Source organism: Pagrus pagrus (assembly GCF_965226575.1).
Source record: "Pagrus pagrus genome assembly, chromosome: 22".
NCBI lineage: Eukaryota > Metazoa > Chordata > Actinopteri > Spariformes > Sparidae > Pagrus > Pagrus pagrus.
In genome coordinates this window covers 14,080,278-14,105,542 of record NC_140204.1, presented here as the reverse complement: position 1 = coordinate 14,105,542, position 25,265 = coordinate 14,080,278, and the positions used below count along the sequence as shown (strand labels likewise).

Here is a 25,265-nt window from a genome sequence, read left to right as displayed (position 1 = left end):
TTAGATAACCTTATTCACCGGGGTCTCAGAATTTTGGAACATAAAAACGGGCCAGAAAAGGTTGAGGAACGTTGGCTACGATAACCGATTTATTTTCAGACTGAACATATAAGATCGCTGCCAAACACTGCTGTTAAATATTACTGAAACTTCTTTTTCCAAAAATAAAAACAAGAGAAAGTTTCATTTTCATTTTACGCATCATTTGAGCGCTCCAGACTTGACACTCGGTCTTGAGTCAGACTAAAGAACTAAAACCTGTGGATTTATTTGAGACTCCCTGAAACTTGAGATTAGACAATAGTATTATAAGGCTTTAAGTGAAACTCGCTTTGCAAAGACTTAAGACCCAGGACCTGACCCACAACATGTAAGAAAAAAAACTCTGGCAGTAGGTTGTGAGGGGCTCCAGTGCTGCTACAACAGTTTCAAAGACTAAAATCAGTAAAGGAAATGTGAAAAGTATCTCTAAATGCCATTAAATGAGGACACCCTTGATGATAAATGGCCGACTAGCCTGATGGTGCTTATTAGAACAATTTAGACCATGTCAGTCACTTGAGGGATGCCAAACCAAATGCATCTACTGTCATGAAATCTAAATGCATTGGAAGTCACACACAGCCAGCCGCTAAGTATTTCTATATGGATTACTGGATATGTATAGAGTTCAAGTGGTACAAACTCTATGAATATTCAGCTGCTTGGGCTTGATCAAAGTGAATTATGCAACCGCGCTATGAAACATTGATTACGAGAGTGTCATCAGTTTTAAGGCTTAAAGATTGATGCATTATGTTTTCGTTTTCCGCTGCATATTAACTATGCAGGTGCGTCCAGCAGCTGAGGATCAAACGGAGGGATAATTGCACCATTTTAATTAATTAGGATGTAAAGTTTCAGGCTCAGCCAAAAGTGCCCCCTTTCATTTAGCAGAAATACACAAGCACCACTATCGCATTTATCATGAAAGCAACATTTTTCAAACTGATATCAAACATAATCCTGGATATATACTTTCGCCCAAGCGGAGAAATGGAGAGCAGTGACCGTGGGTGAATGAGACCAGGCTAGTAAAACAGGCCCTTTGTGAGGTGCTAACTGTGTGTGGCCATCGGAGAGTCACGAAGGAAACAAGGTGAAACCGCTCCTTGTCTCGCTCCCTTGATTTCCAAGGTTAGAGGGCATGTGGCGTGAATGTAGATCCAACTCTCACTGCCTTCGCGAGTCTCCCGGCGCACGGAGAATTTGGATTGTGGAGACTCATTCATGCCCAGCGTAAGCCCATTAGAAAAAGGTTGATGTGACAAAGGCACAAAGAAAAGGGGAAACATTAAAGTGAAATAAAACAAACGGAGACATCGGAAGAGAAGCGCTAAGGAGGGCAAAAGGGATTAGGAGAGGAATGGTAATTGAGAGGACGGGGAAAGAGACAGAGAGAGGGGACGATAGCAGGATTAAGAGAGGTAGACAGTGTCCTGTGATGCTGGGCTGAGCAACGACTGGAGGAGTTTGAGCCATCCATCGTTTCAGTGGGAGTACGGCGCCTCGTCACAGAGATGAGTCGCTTTCAAGCAATGCTCAACGTCAACCGAGCCGAATGACAAACGTCACCCCTCACACAGAGGCGATAAAAATACAAAGAGCAACCGCCCATTATCCATGCCAAAGGCTGGGAATCAAGAATTGTTCTACAACAGCAAAATACGAGAAAGTCGTGCCCTCTTTTTGTGAGACTTGAAAGCATAACAGAAAGCTGCACAGTGCTTAGGAATGACTCAGTGCCCTAACATCAGTAGCAAATAATGAAGACTAATCGAAATGACAAAAAAAAACACAATCAAAGGACAACATGACTCATCAAAGTTATTTCGGATGCAACGAATTACTGAAGGTCACTACATAAAAAACAAGATCTAATTGATCGTTTCACACTGGAAATGCACATTTGACACTGGTCCACTGAGGCCTTACTGGTTGGGGAGTTGGTCCAATGACATTTAAAAGTCATTGACATGAAATTCAAATCCATAATAGAAAAACCTTTTTCACCAAAGCCCGGGTGCGTCTTACCTTAGGTTCACTGGTCGTGGTTCCCCCAAAGCATGCTGGGAAGATCATTTGATTGTCTGGGAGGTTAAGAGTGCCAAGGTGCGACTTCACAACACCAAAGGCAGGTAATGTGCCTTTGTGTTTGCAGACATACTTAAAGTTTAATTTGGCAACACAATCATCCCCAGCTGCACGCCGGCTCTGTCGTAAAATTAAATGAATTATGTATCACATTATTTTGATGTTTGCCTTTGTTTCACTTAAGTGATTAATAAGGTTGGATTCAATTAGATATGCTTACTTTTATATGCAACGATAATGCCACCGCTGCCAGAACCAAGACTGAAGCAGTTTGTTTAAGCTGTTTATGTGATTGCATAAACAGACAATTCCGCACAATAATCCTGTTTACATGGCGATCCACAGAGAGTTGTTGATGTTTTTGTTTTTTTCTCCTCAAAAGATAAATTGTCTGCTCACCGCCTATCATATTTCATCAAAACTCTTCCGATCATAACTCCATTGCATGGCATTATACTGCCGTTAAAAATGCATTTCAGCAATTATAAATGCAAGGCTAGTTGTGCCAGACAAGTTGAAAGGAAGGTGATGACTCACACAGCTGTGGCCCGTGGCAACCCAGGGTTTTTTGGATGAGAATACAGAGAGAAGACTGGTGGGAACAAACAGCCTCCAGATCATTCAGCAATGTGGAGGAAAGAGAGGAACTTTTAAATTGACTTAAGAGTTTTCACTTTGAACTGTATGTCCACTGATGCGTCCCTCAGGAAGTCGTCCTCTCCTAAAGCTGATCGTTTGTTATGCTTAAAATGTGAGAGTGCCGAGTCGGATAGGTGCACAGAATGATTAACGAGTGGTTATTCTGCAGCGGTCTGGTGTCGGTTGTATCTGAGCGAACTGAATCAGAATCTTTGCTAAATGACGAAAAAAAAAAGTTTTTAAAAAGGTCCCATATTGTAGAAAGTGAGTATCAAAACTCTGAATCCACGGAGAAATTCACACAACCTGTACTCAGAAACTGTGCCTTCAAACAAGCTGTCAGGACTTGTGATGTCACAACTTTACAGTCATCGCCCGCAACAAACAAAAACACTGTCAGAGCTGATACAGAAACACGGTGGGTGGTGCCTGCTCAGGCCTGTGGCAGCCGACCAATCAGAGCAAACTGGGCTTTTAGGGGCCTTAAAGAGACAGGCACTAAAACGGAGCATTCAGACAGAGGATGAATAGAGGCTCTGCAGCAATGGACGGTATGAGAAAACTAGTATGTTTTGCAAACATTAAAGCAGTCTGACATTTTCTGGTAGCAACCCAAAATAAAAAAACATGAACCTGCTAATTAGCATAATATTGGACCTTTAATGTTTATCTAATTGTGACGACATGTCGGAAAATGTCAACACCTCACTATATTTGCAAAGAACTTTAATTGCACTGCAACTTTTCTGCTGTCAAGCTGCCCAGAGCACCAAACTGCAAAGGAATATTCTTTTCATAAGTAGGTTATGTACACTGGATATGAATCACCACTAAGATTGACTTACGTTTGTTTACAGTCCTTCACGCTGGCGTTATTACTAATGATACCTTTATGCTTTTAGATCTTCAATTAATACACTATATCTCCACAATTGCAGATGTTAAGCTGCAGCAAAGACATCACAGGGAAGTTGTTTTTAAAGGCAAAAGTGGTCGACTGAAGGGATGAAAGAGCCACAAGAAGTTTTGGAACTCATTCCAATAATGAGCCATGAATCAGCATGAAAGGATGTTGTTTTTATCTTGAGGGAGAGATGATGAATAGCCAGGAAAGTTATTAAAGGTCAGAAGAAGTTGCATGCCCTCTCTATGTTGGAGAGAAAAAAAAAAATGGATCCAGCGCTTCAGGGCAGAAGGAAGAGATAGAGCAGTAGACATCAAATGTGTATGTTGCCAACTCCCACCTGCCAATTAAAAAAAAAAAGACGAAGAAGTAGAAAACTAGAAGAACAAGGATGAAAGACTATGGAGTGCAGAGAAGGGCAAATATCAGATAGAGGGAAGGAAAAAGCCTAGTGCGCTCCCTGCTCTCTGACTAACCACCTGCTCCTGTCTGAATTAGCCCTTTCTTTACTGTTTGCACTCATCCAAGTGAAACTCACTCCCCTAGCTGACAAATGGACTGATCCTAAACCCATGTTTAGTGAGCCACTACTGTGACGGCTATTAATCTGACACCAATGACCAGAGCGAGGCTTCCTGAGGGTAATATTAAAAGGGGCAGAGAATAACATTTCTTGTGAGAACTACCAAACTTCTGGATTCTTTGGCAAAGAGCTCAACTTATAGGGCCATAACAAAGTCTATGGGGCATTCAGCTCAGGAATCCAAAAATGGACTGCGTTACGGTCGATTCAAACCACTGGCTTGGTTGGAGTCAATCCTCTCTTCTTTTATCTCTATTTCCTGAGAGGTTCCCATCCGCCTCGTATGGGGGAGATGTCCTTAAACATTTCCCATTTGCCAACTCAGGCTTCCTTTTTCGTCTAATCACCACAGAGGCTTGTATGGCCTCGTCTGGAGACCCGGGCTGACCGGATAGGCTGCCAGCTCGAAATTTACAGCAGCTAATTGGCCAAAATTGAATGCGGCAGGTTCTTATCAAAGAGGATTGGAGTAGGGTTGGAGGCAGAACGGGCTGAAAAATGAGACAGGATAATGAATGTCAGGTGATGTCATCCAATGCAGGGACGGAGTAGAATGAGGAAGAAATAAACCTCTTTGATTTAGAAAGTCTTTACGGAGAGAGGGTGACGTGAGGGCAGGAGGCAAACATGCAGAGGAGAGGCGGTTTAAACTCCAACGGTAATCCAAAGAACTTGGAAAATGTGTTTATCACTTTGCAAGTTTGCTTTATAGCAAGCGGAGGTCTTTATCTTCTCTTTCTGTCAGAGAGCTTTTATTAATACCCTTTTGCATATTAACGCAGGCTGCTAAACCACCCACCATTCTCTATTTGTTCCTACTATTACAACAGGCAGTTGTCCCCCGCTGCGCTCATCGGTCATGTTTTTGTTCTGTAATTGTCAGGTGCTCAACACATAATTGTATCATGGAAAAACAGCCTCCAACCAAGAGTAAGCAAGACAAACCAGTGACTCTTGCATAAACAGAGAAGAAGAAAAAAAACACTCTGCTGGGTGATTGATGGACAACATGCTCACGCTATCATCTACTATGCTGTTAAGTGAATGGTTTCAGCAAATTGTTCGTACATATGTTTATCCCTGCGTATTGTATTTCTCGTTTGGGTGCCCTGTTGGAATCAAATTTCTTAAAGTAGTATCAGTGGTGGATCGTTCTATATAACAAAGTACTATAGAGTCTTTTATTGCCATCTGCCTAATGGAACCTTTAACTTAAAGCAGACCCTGCGTGATATTTGCACTTCAAACATTAAAGTCATGAATTAAATTATCTGAAATCTCATTGTTGGGGGAGTTAAATGTTTATGCAAACCTTGACTTTAACAAGGGAGTCACCTTCTGATAGGGTTAAGGGGGTCATGCATGAACAACGCTGGTATTCCTCTCACATGTGCTCAGCATGATAAAGTCTCTCTTAATGCCAATGGCAGCTGGCTATTTGCCTGTATTATAAGTAGTCGAGGCTACCCTAAGACTATGCATTGATGCCAGCTTTCTTTAATGCATTGTGGAAAGTGTCGGGGTAACGCGTTACAGTAATATATTTCTTTTAGCAGTAACGGAGTGACATAACGAGTTACTAATAATATTTCCGTAATGTATTTCTACACTTATATAACGTAACGCATCACAATCTGCGTGACCGACCGAAGTGAAGCACTTATTGTTGTTTTTTTAAGAACCCATCCACACCGCTCATGACCATATTAACATAGGGTATGCGTGTGTTTATTATAGCCGAGCCTGTAAGTCTCTGTGTGACTGAAATGAGCCTATTGATGAAGCCTAATCCTCCAAGTGCACTTGTCAATATGCCCATGCGTTCCTTGTTCTGTGGACTAATTTAAAAGGGATAGAAAAAGAGATTTTTGTCTTGTCATGTCATTACAGGCTACGTTATAGACGGTATAGGTCTGTGTTTCATATGACTAAGCCTACAATCAGACTTAGATTAGAATTACACTTCCAAAAAGCTGCGGGACCACCGTCGCACCTACACATCCAAACTTTTATTTGGGTCAACCTCAAACTACACTTTGATCCTTCGTGTCCCAAAATGCAACTCGATAGCATCTTTCATCGGATGTATGCTGCCTCCTTTTTATGCCCATCTCTCTCAAGGTTTAAAACATATTTTTTTAGCCACAGCCGAAACTGATGACATCATCACATTACATTATAAACTTGTTTTTCACAGGCTGGGTTGAGTGCACCTTTAAAAAGCTCATCTTTAAGGGCAACCGGTGTTTTAAATGAGTACATGCGAACAGCTGGATTATTTTTATGGTGACCTTCTATGAAGTAATTATTCATTGCCGATGAAACACTGTGATATCGTCGCTGATCTTTTTTTGTTCCCCCAACAAAGCAGCCATTTTAAAAATGCCAAGGTAAAATGATGTATTCTAGGCGCATTGAAGCACTATATAATGCTACACGCCATATCCAGACCAGGGATATGCGAGTATGAAGAAGATGTTCACGCTCTAAAACATGCCTAGCCACCCTCAGAGCTGAGGGCACGTCAGGACAGTTAGGCGTGTGTTTATGTTTTAAGTTGTTTAGAATTACATCATGTTTGCATTTGATATGTTTATTTGTATATCACGCCTACTGAAAATGCAAAATGAAATTGTTTGTAGTATTTTTCTCTTTGTTGCTTTTATAATAATGCTTCTTGCTCAACTTTTGATATTAAACAACACAAATTAATAGGATTTCGTAAATTACATTACATATATGTACGACTTAACCTCCCCATGACCGTCAAGCCCTAGTATTTTTGGCAGCAGGCAATGCACGGACGTCGGAATTTGTTTTCTTCCCGGAAAACCCATGACATCCTGATGGGGATTTAAATAAAGATGGGCAAAAAAAACCTGAGGGGATTCTTCAGTTAATCCTCCTCTCCTGCTAAAACAAATATCTCATCAAATCCTTCAACTCTGAAATAAGGTCAAAAGCCAAGGATAATGAGAACTGGAACGTATGGGCAAGATCATCAGCAAAGGAGGAAGGATCCTCCCATCTGCTTCTCTCTTCTTATCCCTCAATCATTCTTGTCCCTCTGTCAGCACATGTTTTCATCCATCGGGAGAGGAGCCATTCGTCTCATGCATTCCAGCCCGAGCGTCGTGAAGTAAATAATGGCCTGGAAGTATTTATTTCCAGCATAAACGTCATTAACAGGGGGGTTTGTCAAATGTCAACTGTCACGAGGCCAGCAGGTTCAAATCACAGGTTGCGCTAATTTAGTTTTATCGTCCTCAAGAGACTCGTCAAGCTGTGATATCTATTAACCTTCATCATTAGTGTCATGCCCATTATCACAAAATGCTGGTATACAAAATCATGTTTTGTTCCTTGAAATGACAAGCGTGATGACACAGCAGTGGAAAGAATTTTTAGAAAGGAAATTAAAGTGATACAAAACAGCAGAGTCAGGGCAGACAGGGACAAGGATGTGTGTGTGTGTGTGTGTGTGTGTGTGTGTGTGTGTGTTTGGGTGTTGTGTTTGGTGGGAGGGGGTGGTTTGCTCCTTCCTGACCTGCTTTTCTCCTTCAGGGGTCATGCACAGGCCTGCCACAATGCTATCAGCTGTCCCTTAAGGTGTCTGCTGAGCTCTACCGAGATATAAGGTGATATATAGCTTTGATATAGCCTGTAATTACTGGCCGTGAAGGCCACACCGCCTTGGGGAAAGGAAAAGGGGAACACAAAAAAAGGGAGGAGAAAGACACTGAGGCTCTGATGAGAAAAGGGTCACTGTTGTTTGATAGCACAAGTGCCCGGTCTCTCCAGCGATTTCACTCAATGGGAAATGGCACCGGATCTATACACGGTTTTGGAGAGAGGTAGATTCGAACAGACACCTCAGCGCCCAAACAATGAGCTCCAAAAATATCCCACCAGGGAAAAGCAACGATTTGCAAAAATCACAGGCTGCAGCGTGCGTGCACAGGCAAATGCAAATGGCCTCAAATTGTGCTAAATTAATCCTCGGTAGCATGGTGCAATTACAGCATCATTAGCCTCCGTCGTGCTTGCAATGCGACACCACCTATAGGTGACATGTTTATCCAGAGGCAGGGGATTCGGCACTGCCATGATGTTCACAGCACAAAGGGAGCAATAGCTAATGAAAGAGGGCCATTCATTTCATCCTGTCACAGCGTGGTGCGAGACAACCTTCATTTTGAGATGCATTACAGCACTCACAAGCTCAGCCGCGTGATATCACTCAGGTGCAGGGTGCTATTAGCTCTCGCTTAGAAGACTGTAATGGAACGAAACACCTTGCCGAAGTAGCCCAGTATACAGCTTTATAAGGGTGCTAAACTGGAAAAGGTAGCACTTGGGTTTGATAGCTGAATATCAATGGAGAGCTCTTAGAGGCTGGGGGAGCAGAGGGATTGAGCCGCCTAAATGTATATTGACAGCTTGCGAGAGCTGGTGACATGGCCGGGCATTTGCCGGTGATGGATGTGAGCCTGGCACAGAGACTAAGCTGGCAGCAGTGTGGCTCATCTTCAGACGGGATGTGAATGCTAACTACCACGCTTGCCAGTCACCGCGACTTAACCGGTGCCAGCAGGAGAGGCAGGTGGTACACAGGCTAGGGGGAGAAAAAAAGGGGGCCAGAAGTCCCACAAGAGGAAAATACTATCAGTGCATTCACAAGCATGTTAATTCGATTTCAAGGTAATGCTCAGATTATTACACGTTAACCAGTTTGTCTTTGTTGAATTAAGATTGAAATTGGGGTAAACATAATCAGATTAGATTAGTCGCCGGCGTGTTTGCCGACTCCGCTGTGTCCCAATTTCAGTTTGTATGCTTTTAGTTTTAGCAGTTGGAATACAAACAATCAGCATGCGTTAACATTTCATACTAACAGGAAATTAATGCGCTGATGCTGATTAAATGCCATAAAAAAGAAGCAAGAAGATGAGGTGACAAAATGTGTGACAAAACAGTCTTGTAATGAATATAATGCAGAGACGCCCTGGCCGACAAATCCAGTGTCGTACGGACCCCAACAAATGTCACATCATCATGATTTCAGTACTGTTTGTGATTGAAAATACAAACTGTGATGCAAAAATGATGACCCACTAATTGTAATCCGTCAAAATATTTTTTTTTACTGTATCGTGCAGGCCAAACTATTAACAACCTATTTGTTGTTTTTTATAAAAAAAAACTTTATAGGTAGCATCCTAATTACCTTGTTCTGACTCAAGCAATCACCAGAAACGCCATAGTAAACCAGATGCAAGTCAGTGTGTCTGGGCTGATATAAACCGCCAATAAGTAAGAAAAAACACTGCAGGAGAAAAACGCTGATGTAATTACGAGCATAAGCAAGTTTCTGCTTTTTAAACTCAAGCGTCTTTGTAAGTGTTAATTTTTGCCCCGATTCTTTTAAAAAACAGATTAAACCTAAAGCATCTATACACACACAGCGCTGTAATTATGCAAATTCACCACCACAAAGAACAAAACACATCAATGAATCCGTCCGTTTACCGTCTCCCGTTTGTTTGCTGTAGTCTGGAGCACATCCTTCCACACATTCGCCCTGTAATCAAACAACTCATGGAAACCACAAATTATTGGGGAAATCGGGTTACTGCGAACCACGTAAACGCTTTAATCACACTATTACAGTGTTCGGGGGTTGTTTTCAGTGATTGGGTTATAGTGCGCATGTAAACATCCTGCGTGATCAATACGCGAGGGGGGGGGGGGGGGGGGTTTCAGGAAAGTATGAGACGAGGGAATCAAACTCAGCTCAAATATTAATGAAAGACTGCTGATATTGACTCACGGGCGATTACAAAGTAGACAAGAGAGAGAAAAAAAAAGATTTTCTGTGGTGATAAATGTGAGAATTACTTAAAGATCGTGCTGACGGTGGCTCAGAGGCTGCAAATCTGATCCAAGCAAGTTAATTGTAATCTAAAAAGGGAAAGCAACACTATAAATTAAGCCTGTGACACTAATTTACAGTTCATTCTACTCACGCATCACACTGCCACATTATCCTCGCTGAAATCATACAGCACACATCTAGAAACCCAACATATCGAGTCACACCTCGGTGCCCCCGTTGTAACCTGGGCCTTATCGCAAGCCTTTGTAGACTTCCTCTCTTCAGATTGCTTGTTTCTGTTTTGTTCCCGTTTTCTTTTTAACCCTAATGAGCTTAGCCGCAGGTTCCTAGCAACGGCTCTGACAGCTCGACAATGAAATAGTCGGGGGTGGCGTTCGTTTGTTGTGCTAACCCTCCGCATGCTAATGTGCGGCTGTGTCGCGGCAGCCACAAATATCATTGAATCCTCTCGCCCCGTCCCTGCTTTGGCAACCTCCCTCCCCCACCCATTCCCGATTCAAAACCACCCACACCTTTCATCCACTTAGCGACTTCCTCTCCCAAGACAAAGTGCTCTGGCTCTGAAATCAGGTTGTGGTTACCTTTTAGCATAGTCGAAACGCCCCCAGTTGCGACGAGATGCTAAAAAGACTCGCTTTTCCCTGGCACTTTATGGTAGTTTTGTGTTCTTGACAGTGGCAGGACCCGTTGATTCATTCCTGCGGGGATTTTTAGTCTGAGTGGGCGGCTGGAGAACAAGGGAGCCACGGGGTGCATCAATTATCTGACAACATGTTTCAAACTGCCTCTTTTTACCATCAGCTGCTTTTCACACAGCTGATTATCTGAACTCTATGGCACCAAACGGAAAAAAAGCCAAGAGCAATTGTTTGATAAAGCCCCAAAGGTCCATTAGTATTCTCAAAGGGGTCCGTCTTATGTGGAACTAAAGCTTTGGACATAAAAAGAGTTGGACAAACGTTAACGCAGGCTCGCAATTTAGATTGAGTCCATGCCTTCTAAGTGCTGCAGTAAGTCAACAAAAGAGCTAAAACGGACTGCACATACATTCAGTCCACACTTGTCTTTAAGCGTACATTTTCTTGAATCCAGCCTACTTGGTTAAAACCCCCAGAAACTTGTGTATATATTACCTTAATGTTAGCAATCCATTACATCGCGAGAGCCACAGCACAGTAAGACTATACTCTGTCTGCCCTGACAAATAGGTCTCCATGTCCCGGTTTCTGCACAACAGGGTCATAACTCTGAAAAGAAGACTCACACGTGGCAGCAAAGCTCATCGAGCACATTTTTATTTTGACAAATAGCTGATAATGTTATTCATACTAGTTCAAATGAACATGGATTTGCGTCGGGACCGATTTATGACTGATATAGATTAGGAGCCAGGCATGGTGAGGTTACGTTTCTAACGTGTTAATGGCTTACTGGGACTCTTGACCCAATTAATCAATAACAGGGATATGTTACTAAACCATACACCACCCCACAGGAGGGCTTTTGTATTAATCTTCCAAAACCACTGGAAACTTTAAACACGGCTCTCATGTTTTTCTACTTTCTAACAAATCTCAAGGACCAGACCTCATATTTATCACACACATAAATCATGGACATACTGAGTCTGATACCGCGTACCAGTTTTTTCCGTAAAGCCACTAATTTCCATATTCTGAGGCGAGATCAATAAAAAACAGTTGTTTCATGAGGAAAAACACGTCCCGAGGAGAGCAGCATGTAATTCCATTTCGGCTGACCTCAGGTGTGAATTTACAGCATCTCTCATTAACTGGTAATTATGTTTTCCCCATTTTCTAACAAACACAGCTCCTTGAGTCGATTACTTAACGGCATGAAGCACATTTTGTTTGCCAGAGTGGCTGCATGTGTACATATGCATACATGCAAATATTCCTTTATTAAGAATGCGGCTAAGAACAAGCCCTTTTTGAATAGCTTGGAAAAAATCTTCTTCCAAATGCAGGTGATGCAGGAGTACATGCTGCAATCACCTTATCTTACCAATCATAAATGCAATTGATTTATTGAGCTTAGCCCAATTCATTTAGCACTAAGTACCTCATGTCCTAGAGGGAGATGCTCATGTCAAACATTTATCTATGTATTAAACGACAACACTCTCCTTTCACCACACCACCGATTTTGACTAAATCACTGACGGTTGCAGCTGAGCCAAAATATACACCTTCAAGGAACAAAAGCACAGTCCAGGTGCAGACTGCAGAAATAATTACATCCAACAAACCCGACTGCATATCACACATACTGAGAAGTTCCACTAATTATCTCCTCTGAAACTGCCAACATATTGTTCATCACACCAAAAGGTCAGAAAATGAGGTCGCACCATGTCAAAATATAAAGCTGATCGTCTCCACAGGCGACACCACACATCAGCTCTCTTTTGTCTCTCCCTCCCTCTCTCCCTCGCTCTCTGAATAGGACTACAACTTCCCCGTCTCTCCTCGGTCTGTTTAGTAAAACTTCTTTGTACAGTCTTAGCAGTTCTCAACATATTTGATCCGCTCTCTCCTCCATCTTAAGAGCTTATCCAACTATGGAGTACACACCCGCTGAAGCGCTCAACGATTTAAAAAGCCCGCTCCTCCCCTCCTCTCAGTTGATGTGTCTCATATATTGGCCATTGATGACTCCATAATGAAAATGACATGGTACTGTCGATTAAAGGTTGTACTAAACAAAGATTTTTAAAAAAAACGACCAAGTGTCTTCCCTAAAGTCCTCGAGGGTTGTCTTAAGGTGAGCATCGGGTAACAGGAAGGAAAACTGGGCTGAAAAACTGGCCAAACACACATCACAGTTAAATTCATTTTTTTTAACCTTAGCTACCTTTTAAGATATTTTAAGGATCCACAGATACCCTGATAAAACTATTTTTGGACAGGCCCATCTTTGTTGAAACTAAAAGATCTGCCATTAACTTCTGTAGCGGCTACTAGCTGCTGCTCTTCACAGGTAAGTGTTGTATCTAACTTAGCCATCTCTTTTAAACACGCTGGTTGACTGTGGATGTTGGCATTCAAAAGTGAAATATCTTGTTTTTGATTTCTTGGCAAAAATGAGACTCAATTTTAGTTTGAACATTTTGTGCATGTTTGAACAGTCCAATTAAATTCCCAGTCCATTTAGCAAAATCCATACAAAAATGTCAAAGTGATGAATCCAAACACGTCCCTACCTTTGAGACATGATCTTGTATGCATCTGGCAGGTAACACCGCGTGTTCTCCATCTGTGCCGGGTCGGCGTCACAGATCTTGTCATCGGTGCGGCCGTAGTTGGCGCTCTCAATCATGATGACGTCCGTGCCCGGGCAGCGCAGCTCTATGGGGTAGCTCTCGCAGGACAGCTCCCTCCTCACCACCGCCATGGGGATGGGCGCTCGACTGAAGGCTGCAGAGAAAAAGAGTGAGAGAGAGAGCGAGTAAGTATGACTTATTCTGATTCCTTCCCTTTTGCTTCACCGTGGTTAAAGGCTTTCCGCACTTTAGTGTGAATACAACTTCATCCTGGTGTCAGGGTTTGTAGAAAAAATAAATCTGTATATTCCTACAGGAAAATACAAGAACAGACGGGAGGACCTGCAATCAAAAGGTCTGACACTAAGACACATGAGAAGAGGTTGTCCACCCTGGTCTAGAGAGCGTGGGTGGACAGGACGCTGGTTGCTTGGAGTGGGCGGATGAGCAATACCACAGGGGCCCTTGAGAAGCCAGGGGTTGTGGAAAGAGAGAGCGCCAGATTGACACGGATCAAACACAAGGAAATAGACACGGTGTTTGCATTCGGCTGTGAGAAAATAAACATTCATTACTTGAGCATTCAACTGAGAAATTAGAGGACAGACAGACACGCAGAGACAAAGAAAAGCAGAGCGGAGTGCGTCTCATGTAAATTGGTACAATTTCCCTCAAGAGCAGAATCTATAAATCATAAGAGCTGCCTCATGCTTTGTCTTTTAAGGTGACACAATGCACTTCAGTTAAACTACACGCCGGCAGGAGGCAGCGGGTCAAAAGGTGCACGGTGCCTCAAGCCAAAGCCGAGAGTCTGTTTGGCGAAAAAAAAAAAAAAATCTGCTGTTTACCGCAGAGCCAAAATGGCCAGGAGGACTAGTGGGACCGAGCGGCGGCAGTTCGGAGGTTGCTGCCTTTTTTTTTTTCCCTCTCCTTGACACAGGCGCACGCACGCAAGCCCACGCACGTCTGTAGAGGCTCACACTCGCGCACGAGCGGGCATGTGCACAACAGACTGCAGGAGTTCTGTGTTTACAGCGAGAATAAAAAATGAGCGAGAAACGTAAACACTGGCCTGAGTGACTGCAGGAGGACTGTGGCAGTTATAGATTTTTATAAACATCCCTTCAGACGGGCGTCTGAGCTGCGAGAGCCACCGGCGGGCACGCACATTCATCACGAGGACAGAGAGAGAGAGAGAGAGACAGAAAAAAAACAGCACAGAGAAACTAGAGCTAGGCAATATCACCTGAAAGCGATATCATGATTAATTGTCACATTTACCTTTGTAGCAATAAATGAAGCAAACGTGTGCACAAGATTTTAATTTCCATTAAGTCGCGGGATTGGAAGCTCGGTAACGGCTGCAGAATGGACCTCGTATCAAATTAAAACGAGGCTCAATTTCATTTCGTGCAACAATCAAGATATCACAAATACTCGCACGCGGAACTTTGTTTTTGTACCTTGGGATCAGTTCGCTGAAATAATGTCACCTTCAGGTCCACTCACCGTTTTTTGTCTGAGCTGTTAATCTAAATGGAAACGACGTTTGTTATTATGTTTCTGTTATTTCAGTTAACGAAAAAAAAACTACCTTAACGGGGAATTACTTTGTCACGCATAATGGAATTTGAAAGACACATTTACGGCATCAATCATCTCATTCTTTCTGTTTGTTGCGGTGTATAAAATGGCAAATGCAAAGTAACGGACTGCTCTGTCTTAAAAAATTGTCTTGTTAGTGTGACATTTTCAGTCCTGACTCCTTTCTCAGCAGTGCAATCATCACATTATATAATATTGTTGTGATTCAGGTGATGGGAAAATTGCTCTTGTTTCATCTTGAAGCTGTGATAATGACTATTTTCTGACAGAAGTTGCGTTTAACTTTGTTCGTGTTGACTCACATGGCATTCTCCTTCTGTACCAGCTCATCCTGATTGTCTCGCTTTATCAAAAGAGCTACCGGCCATCTCTAGGGTAATTGCGTATCTTAAAGCAGCTGCAGCGGGCGCAATAATGTGGACGAGATTTAATCTACTCAGAATAAAAGGTAACAGGTAATGTGGAGATAATTTCCCCTCATCTCTGCATCTCCCTGCTACAAAGCATTTCGGCGTCTTTCAGCTAAGTGTTTCGGTTTTATAGCCTGCAACCTCACCTTAAAATTCACTGTCATCCCTCTTATTAGCATTTACAAAAGATAGCTAAAAGAGAGAGTGAATATTGGACTTGCTCGGTCATTTTGCCAAAGTGAGTTTGGGAATGTTTTTTACATATTTCTTCGCCCTTATTTAACCAAGGAAAAGTTTCAGCAAGATAAAAATGTTAGCATACCCGTGAAACACATTTCACATGAGCTATACGGGCATTTTGCGATATTTCATGTGAAATATAAGATATTTTACATCTTATAGCTTTTTTCATTAGGCTATAAAATGATCACTGCCATTTTCATATTTTCAAGTGTCATCCAGGTACTCCCTCTAAAATTTCCCTGACAATCAACAACAACAACAACAAAAACCTTTAAAAAAAGAGATACGGTGGGGTGAGACAACAAAAGAAGTCCCTCATTATCGTGTCATTTCATTTGGTTTCTTCAAAATCAGTCAAACCTCAACACGGTAAAGCGCACTTGCCACTGAAACATCACAGGTTGGAATAAATGTATTCATGCTGGTGATGAAAGCCATCAATTATCTCCCTCTTAATAGGATGATTTATTCCGCCCCCCTGAGAAGTTCTGGTCTGGATCACACCAAACTTCTCTGAAACTGACAACGGCAAAGAAAAAGGATAACATACGTCGGTTAACTTAGACAGGTGCGCTTAGATAAATGAACGAAGGAGACCAATATTGTGCTGATTATTGATCTTCTTTATTTTTTAGAGCTCTCTCCCAAAAAAAACACAAAAAGCCCAACATGGTTTCCATTATATAACCTTATGTGATGAATCTTGATCAGTTTAATCGATCTTCCAAGAAAGTTAAAAAAAAACACAGAATGATTCTTTTAAGCTTGCAAATGTGTAAAGGCTGCGGCTCGATTCAGGCCAGCGTCCCCCAAAAGAGGCATTAAAAAAACATCAGAGAGGAGTGACGCCGTCAACACGGGCATCAGCAATCCCCTAATGTAAGCAAGTGAATGCATGCCAGTGATGTCTCGGATTACCCGGCTAGTCAACAACTGTAGTGTAATTACATTTGTGCTCGGAGGCGGTGATTGATAGGGCTCATATTCCTCGGGTGCCAGAGCCAGCATCCTGCCCCACTCGCACGTACCACCGTCTACCTGTACACGTCATCGACAGAGCTATCGAGAACCGAAAATAGTCTTGTTGAAGCTCCGATCTAAGTTACCATGTTCTATTCAACTCACCTCTCTTCCCCCCTCTCCTGTTAATACTTCAGAGGAGTATTTATATGCACTTTATATTTCTTTTTTTCTCCACTGAAGATTCTCCGTGGATAATTCCTCTGACAAGTGCACTGCTGAATATGGTGGAGGGGTGAAGGAGTGGTAGTTCGGGGAAGGCAAACTGGAGGGGTCACGCTGGATACTTCCCATTACTTTCACACTGCAGAGCAGTGTTTTCAATCACGAAGCCTGCAAATGACATAACTCACAAATGAATATTTCAAAAACTGCAATTACTCACCAAAAAGGGCAGCAGAAAGGTCAGGGAGAGAATGTTCGTTTGGAAAATGTCGCACCCCCGCAGAGCTTTTAAAAACCACTCGGAGGGGGAAAAGCTTTGGAGTTTTGATTGTGGGTTTAATAGTGAGGAGGGAGGAATTCTGCTGTTTAAAATCGGAGCTCATTCTTCGGTCACTGATACAGAGCGAAGACCCATTACCTTCTCTGAACCACCGGGCATTGAAGTGCAGACGGAGCAGAGTAACAATGACATTTAAAAGTCATCATTAGTAACAAAACAGTGGCCTTGGGGAGCTTGTATTTCATTTCATCTCTCAAGGAAAAGTGTCAGGGAGAAGGAGTTAAGGTCAGCCACCATGAACAATTACAATGAGGCTGACTAAATGAGCCACCTTCACTCGGATAAACACATGTCGGGGACTTGTGACGGCTCACAACAAGAGAAACGTGGTTTTAGATCATTTCCAGGCTTCAGCTTAAGTGCGTAAGCTCAGGCACAGCGGAAAATATCCCGATAAATAATAATGCTCTCTGCAATTAGGCAGCCGGAAAGTCGGGCTAAGTGCCAAATACGTTCCGAGAAGAGGAGAAAAAAAATGTTTGGGCTATTAGAATGTGAAGATACAATATTTTATTCTTTAAAAAGAGGCTCCGACTCCGCAGCGGATGATACAAACTGAAAACTTAATGTGTGTGTGTTCGAGGGGGGGGGATGCTGCATTCAAATGAACTCTGACTTCATTGAATTAATGTAAGATGGATGGAAGAGGGAGGAGGAGACGGCAAGGGAGCTGATTCAACAGATCAAATGTCTCTTTTTCCACCGAGAATCGCTGGATGGGTTCGGCCCCCAGAGCTAGTGATTAATTAGCGCATGAATCTGGATACCGTTATTTGATTAGAACCGTCACACCCATTTCCTAGTTTGCGACGAATGACATTTTCTGGAGGGGGGCAAAAAATAAAATAAGTCATTCGCAAGACTACTTTGGAGCGAGGGGGGAGAAATCCTTGTGAACTGTGACTCGGGGTAAAAGTATCGCATTTTCAATAATGCATGAGGGATTATTTATCTCGAAGTGAGGAACAGTTCAGGCAAATTGTTCTCCCAAGTAAATTACGTTTACATATGGCCTGAGGCAGGCGAAGTCTCAAAGGCTTTTTTTGCGCGGAGTGCAAAATTATCCGAGAACTTAACTGTCAGAGAACTCTGCAGACAGAGCGTTTAAGAGAACACCATCGTTAAACAATGTTTATGCTGCGTGAGACGAATGTGTGGCTTGGAACCGGCGCAACCGCTCTCGCTTGCATCGCTAAAAGGGTCAAGGGCAAACTCAGAAAAAGTTCGACTGAATAAGCCGTTTCATCGAGGCACGCTGCCGGATGACAGATCGCACCTCAGCGGTGATGAATTCATGAGTCGACCGCGGGAACCATCGTGACAAACTTCTCAAACCTACTTGATGGCTTTTGACACTTTGACCAACGATGCTGCTACGCACAATTAGCATTACTCATTATGACAGGGCCCAGATATCCGTTCAGCACGGCGCATGATCGAGCCATTTGTTTTGCTTCCCCTCGCATCCGCTGACACACATTTGAACACATTAATTGGCAACACACCACGCACTTGCAAATTCCAGCAGAGGGGAAAGACTGATGGGGTGTTTTTTTGCCGGGTGGCAACGTACAAACGCGAGTTTCAAACCGTCAGTCAAACTGCCCATGATGCCTGGGGGGAAATTAGCTCTTCAGTGTTGACAAATTAGCTCTGAGGGAGGACCAGCTACAGTGCAGTCATAATAAACTACTGCAACTTACAGGATCGACCTCCTCACAGGGTGAATATTTGATCCGATTCTTCCGAGAGAAGCTGCACGCAACATCCTCCCTTGATGAAATCAAAAAGATGGTTGTCATGACGGGGCAGAGATGTACTGACACAGTGAAAGTTAATAACTGTGAAAGTTAATAAATTGGTTGCTAGACTGAGGGAAACCTGCAGAGCACAGCAGTTTCTCTTCCCTCCGTGATATACTCCCGGGAGACAGTAACCTCATGTTTGCACACACACGAGTAACAAATACAAAGTAGCATGCCATCTCTCCATAAAGGCTTGATTCACATACTCAGAACACAGGGGTGAAGTGTCTTTCCATCCAGCAAGCACTTTCTTTTAATTAATCACCACTTCAATTCATTAAGTGCATAGCCGTGGCAAGAAGGGGGGAAAAAATGAGGAAATGGGAAGTAAGTCTCCCATCAAGGTCTTATGTTTAAAACCACTTCCCTGTGCAAATTGCAACATTACTTTCTTAGGTCAAATCCACTCCAGCTTAGGATGCGTCAGTGATTCCCCTCACTGTGGCTCAAAATGTTTGTACATTTAAATGAGCTCAAATTGATCCGATTTAAATGGAACTTTTAGCATAGTTTGAAATGTATTAAAGTTTCCTTTGGTTTCGGTGCTAAATCAGCGCAAATGTTGGTCATTTTCCAATTTTCCTTTCCTTAGTGTACACACAACAGAGACGCGTGTCCTGCTTCCCATCAGCGAAGTGGCGTTTTGTCGAGCCGGAGGTGAGTCTGCGGCGCTGGCAGCTGCCTCCTGACAGCGAGCTGGGCTTTGTTCAGCTCTCGTCACGTCCGACATCGTTCTGCTATTTCCTCTCCTCTCATTGCCTTCTCCCTCCTTCCTGTAACCCACCCACATGTGCCGACATCACTCAGGGGAACATCTCAGCCAAGACTAATGCACCTTGGCCCCCACCTACTGTACGCTGCCTCCTAGGCTCAAGTGAACACAATCGCCGTCGCACATAGGAGATACACACACACAGCTCCCACAGCAGGCATGACTCAACATGCCCCTATAGTAACACGTGCCCTGATAGTAATTGAGGTCAAAGAAAAGAAACAACAGGCTGATTTTCGTCTTGCGTGAGGGGGAAGAGGTCTTTTCCTCGCTCCTCCTTTTAGCACACATTATCAGACGGGGATTGCCTAACAGCGGACTGGAGGGGAGAGCTCGGCAAAAGTTTAGCATTTTGAACCGAGACAAAATGCAGTGCAACCTCGCTAATCTGCACCTCTCAGGAAAAAGGAGGATATTCGGTGTTCAGAGCAGGAAAAACACTTAAGTACAGAGGGCAAGGAATAAAATGAAAACACGTGCTCACTTTGTAAAACATCCCTTCTTCTTTTTACTATTCTAACACAGCTCCTTATAGCTGTCTTTAATTGAAGGTTCAGCTTTAAATAATATATATATTCTATATAATGACACAGGCGTGTTGGAGCAGGGGCACGTCTAAAACATACAGGGTAGGGGCCCCAGGAACAGGATTGAAAAACACATAATCTATAACAGGCGTTGTTAGTTGATGATATGTATCGTACAAATTGTATCGAACCACACTTGAATAACTGTACTTAAAAGGAAACTTTCCAAAACTGGTAGCAGATGTTTTATTTTTCCTCCATTTACTGCGACGAGGACTTTGTGATGAATCTGTTTTTCGTAAGGCTGCTAAAATTAATATTTGACTAGCTTGTTTGTAACCACAGCCAACAAACAACACATCAAATAGACTCAAGTTACGGGCGGTGTGTTTTTAAAACCAGGGGGAATTCTAACTTGAGTTCTGCCTTTTGCTTCATTTTGTTTTAAATCACACTGTTTTATGTGACCATCTTTTGAAAATATTACATACTTAACACGCTGTCTAATGTAAAGTAAAGCTCTGTATCTCCTTTTATACTATAGCACTTCATGTGAACAACTGACTGCATTTCCTTTATTGCACTAGCAAGCCACAGTATTGTACAAGCTGCAGAGCTTCCTTTACATGAGATACAGATTAAACCGATGACAGAACACATAGAAAACACAATCTCTTGTAATGAATAGGAACAAGGCAATATCGCTGTCTGAATGGATCTCAAGGGCTCTACTCATCATTGTATTAATAGTGAGTGCATATTGAGTTGAACTCTCAGCTCTAACGTAGGGTTAGCGCCACCAGACTGGTAACACCGCTCTGCCTTGACAGAAGACGATGTGTGTGTCTGTTGATCGTGGCGATAGTAAAATCTGAGATGACCCCGATCGGTCGACGACAGCGAAATAATGAACACAGCTCCACATCTCATCAATCAAACACACAATAGCCAGTAATTTGTTGGAGGCTGATGAAAAAAAAATCATACAAATTTATTTTTCAAGTTGAAAAAAGCAGCCATTCAAGGAAAGCACATTGGTTGTTGATGAAATCTTGAGATAAAAATGTCCTTTTCTCTTTGTCATGAAGGCTGTATAAAACATTTGACCTTGTTTGGAATGGTGGATTATGCCAAAGTAAGGATGAGCATTTTTCAGTTTCTCGCCGTCTGATGACAAAAACAAGAAAATTGGAGCTCGCTCTCGGAGCGTCCTTGTTTAAACTTGTTTGCATTCTATTTTATCAGAAGTATCCTCGCCGAGGAGGACCGAGCGAACTCACTAAATTACGCTGTGGTGATTTGTTTTCCGCGGAAATAAACCTTGGCCAACTCTCTTTCCCGTTCTCCTGCGAGTGTAATTCTTTTTTACCGCAGTGTAATATCCGAGGGGCAAAAAGCATGAATTAATACCAATTAAAGCTCGGTGCTGTAATGTTTACTTACATAATGAAGAACAAGAAATTATTTAAATGACAAAATTAAAATGTGATTTCATGCATATGCATCTGTTTTCTTTTTAGGTTAACAAAGACATTACTTCACATTTCTCTAATTATTTGTGCCAGTGGAGCCACATTTATAATATCAAGCGCTGGCCAAAAAACAACATTATTACTCAGGCAGACAGTAAAAATGTAAAAAAGACTCTTATTTGAGTGTTATTGCAAATATTCCAGAGTTTTTCATACCCTCAGTGGATGATAAAACTAGTTTAAGCTAAATCCCTGAAAGGTTTATTTCAAAGGTATAGAATGAGTATAGATAACAGTGAGATGAAGTGGGGATTGGGGGTTGGGGTTGGGGGTTTGCCCTATATACTGTAATAACCCAAAGGGTGGTGCAATCTGATGTGGTGGGTGGCATCAGCAGATTAAAGGCTGTCTGTATCTGTACTTAAATGCAACCCACTTCTTTTGTTTCCTCCCCTGTGGATTGTTCATTCTTACATGTGTGTTTATGTGTGCCCACTCTAATACATTATGCATTGGGTGGGGGGTGTTTCTCCCTGGGGAGTCTTGCTATCTGGCGCGTACACCTACGCGCTCCGTACGTGACACCGTTCAAGGATGACAATTTTTAAATCGGGCCCCCTGCTTGCTCTGTTGTGCTGCCTCCTGCCTGAGCTACAACATCACTGGCAAGGTGTAGCGCTGATTCAATCTCATGTCGATCCTCTCCCGGCGCCGCAACCTGTCCCTGTGGGACGGTACGAGCCACCTCATAGGCCATTTCGTAAGAACATAGAGAGTTGTTTCAGAGGGGTTACAGTGGCTAAGGAGCTAGCTTGTAGCGAAGCTTAACGGTTACCACTGACATGCCGCCAGTCAATAAGTTGAAGCAGAGAAACGGGAATGAGGAAAGGGAATGTGTGGGTGACATTGTTGTAGAAGAAAGATAAAACAACAGGGGAAAAGTGAGATAAAAAAAGGTTGTGAGGAGAAGAAAGAGATGTCTTTGACACCGGATCCTATTGTTTGAAATGGAGGTAAATGTGAAAAAAAGTGATTCCTCAAACCACCCACAGAGTGGGGAGTAATCTCATTCCACATATATGCAATCAAGGCAGTGCTGCTGAAATTAGGCTGGGTGGCTACGCTACATCTGAGACACACGGCTATGATGATCTGCTTTGATCATCTTTTCTTCTGCATTCAAAATGACAGGTATCAGACACGGGGTTATTGTGCGGAGATAATGAGCGCTGAATATGTATGAAGCAACGTGTACGCGGTGCTCACCAATCAAATTCATCTGGCCGCAACTCTTAACATGTGGCGCGCTGGAATCCGACAACAAGCAGGAGAGGCACTAGATAGGAAGGAATGCGAGATTTCGGGCAAAACATGCCACACATGGTTTCACACAAGCAGGTGTCGAGCCGTAATGCGTGACACAGTATCACATCGAGGCAGGCTTGCACCTCAGAAAACAATTAATTTATCTGGCAGAGCTGCTACTGGAGAACTGAGAAGCTTCAGCGGTTGCATACATTAATTTAAGATTAAACTCTTGAATCTCAAGCAAACTTAGATGGGCTTGATAAAAGCGTGCTTAACGCCTTTGGATACTACAGTTTGCACCCATTCTTCTTACGGGATCATGGAAGGGTCAAAACATGCCTTAGGTAGGCCACGGCTTACAGTTCAGTTTGAAAGATACAAGTTCTAAGACACTTACTTGACTAGTTAGCCGTCTAGCTAGTGATCCAGACCAGAAGCTTGGAGTGGTATTACAAGATAGGATGGGCAGGGGCTAGCTGGTTAGCATGCTAACTTCTGTAGATATCTCTGCAATACATAACATTGACGTCTTTGGCAATAAGTCTTCGTCAATGAGTCTTGTATTTCTTAACATTCTGTTAATAAATCAGTACATTTTTTGAGTTATAAGAAGCATCTTATAACTTTAAAGTTGTACTCCGTGTATAATGTACTTGCATTCCATTTGACTCATTTACGACGCGGGAAACGGGTCAAAAAGCCACTATGGGTGAAATCCAGACCTCTGAGTTAAAGTGTGGCCCCTGTGAACTTCACTGTGACCCCGGTGCAAAATACCCACCATTGTACGCCGAGGGCCAACATGCAGCTGAGAAACATCTGCAGCCGGCCTATAAAAATGGCATGCCATATTGTTTGATGCCGTCGCATGCTGTGGAATGACATCGCTCGCTCTTGCCTCTCCAGTTTCAACCCTTTTCCTCCGTCCATCTCGTAGGCAAAGAAAGGAACGTATTATCAGAGTGAAAAAGGATCTCCCCCTAACCCCCTCCGCCTCCTCCCGCCACCAAATGAGGGGCCGTAATCGCAGAGGCAGAATGTGTGTGCGTGCTTGCAAGTGTTAATACTGTATGTGTGTGGAGTGTGAGAGGCAAGAGGGAGTGCACCACTGGGGAATGTGCACCTGCAATTTCTCTCATTTGACACACTTGGTCTTTTGTAGGGTCTCGGGCACAGGGAGATGTCTGAGAAAGTTATGGCCCCTGCCCCCAGCTCACCCCACAAAAGACATCTTCACTGTGGTATTCTCAGCCTTAGACTATGTCAAGAACAGGGGGAGCCGAACAGAAGCAACAGATACTCACACACACATCTCATCGGTCGAGAGCCATCAGATGTAAACAACTCTTGTTAACAAAGCTGCAGATCCATATGGGAGAAGAAAAACAAAGACAGCAGTGGAAAACGTAAAAATGAAACATATGGTTGGTTATAAAGAAAATAAATGAAGGTCATACTGAACACGTACATTTATTCATATAATTAATGGCTTTTGTATTTTTCTTTACACAAGATGTCGTTGGAACTTGGCAGATTCATTTATAATGAAGAAAAGGGAGTCATAGGGTAGAAATTACAGTTGAATTGAAGAAAAATGAGCATATGTTCAATTTAATATCGTAGCCGGGTTGCTGGGGACTAATTTAATTTTAAGTTGTACCGCCCCGAGTTAAGTGAAGAGAGTAGAAAGTCCACTTTATTAAAAAGGGGTATTATTTTTTGGTATTTCAGCCATCCTTTCTATCAGATATGCTAACTTTCTACTCACCAAATTTAGAGCTTCATCCATTAGTCGATCGAAAAAGAAACTGCTGACTGCTTTGATAATTGATTTATCGTCTCAGTTGTTTTTCAAGCATGAATATCAAACATTTGCTGCCAGATGTAAGTTGCTGCTTTTCTTTGTCGTTCATCATCGCAAACGAAGAGTCTTTTTTGGTTTTTAGCAATTTGAAGACGTCACTTTGGGCTCTGGGAAATTGTGCTGTGCATTTTATAGACTCAACAATGGGATTAATCAGGAAAATAATCAGTGCCCTAGGAAGGAATGTGGAATGTGGCGGTCCAACGGGGTAACAGCCCTGAGAGGTGAGAGGATTGTACAGGTTTTAAACAGACTGTCAGGTGAGCCAACACGCTGTCAACTTTGACTCTCTGTAC

The 25,265-nt window shown here is 42.8% G+C and overlaps 1 protein-coding gene across 15 annotated transcripts in view; it reads right to left on the bottom strand.

Moving 5' to 3' along the window:
- LOC311252061 (adhesion G protein-coupled receptor L3) overlaps positions 1 to 25,265 on the bottom strand; it is a 221,860-nt gene that overhangs the window by 113,458 nt on the left and 83,137 nt on the right. For all 15 annotated transcript variants that reach the window (XM_084344861.1, XM_084344863.1, XM_084344862.1 and 12 more), the window contains one exon: positions 13,379 to 13,592. In XM_084344861.1, the coding sequence (XP_084200987.1) occupies positions 13,379 to 13,592 (214 nt within the window). The remainder of the gene's footprint in view (positions 1 to 13,378; positions 13,593 to 25,265) is intronic.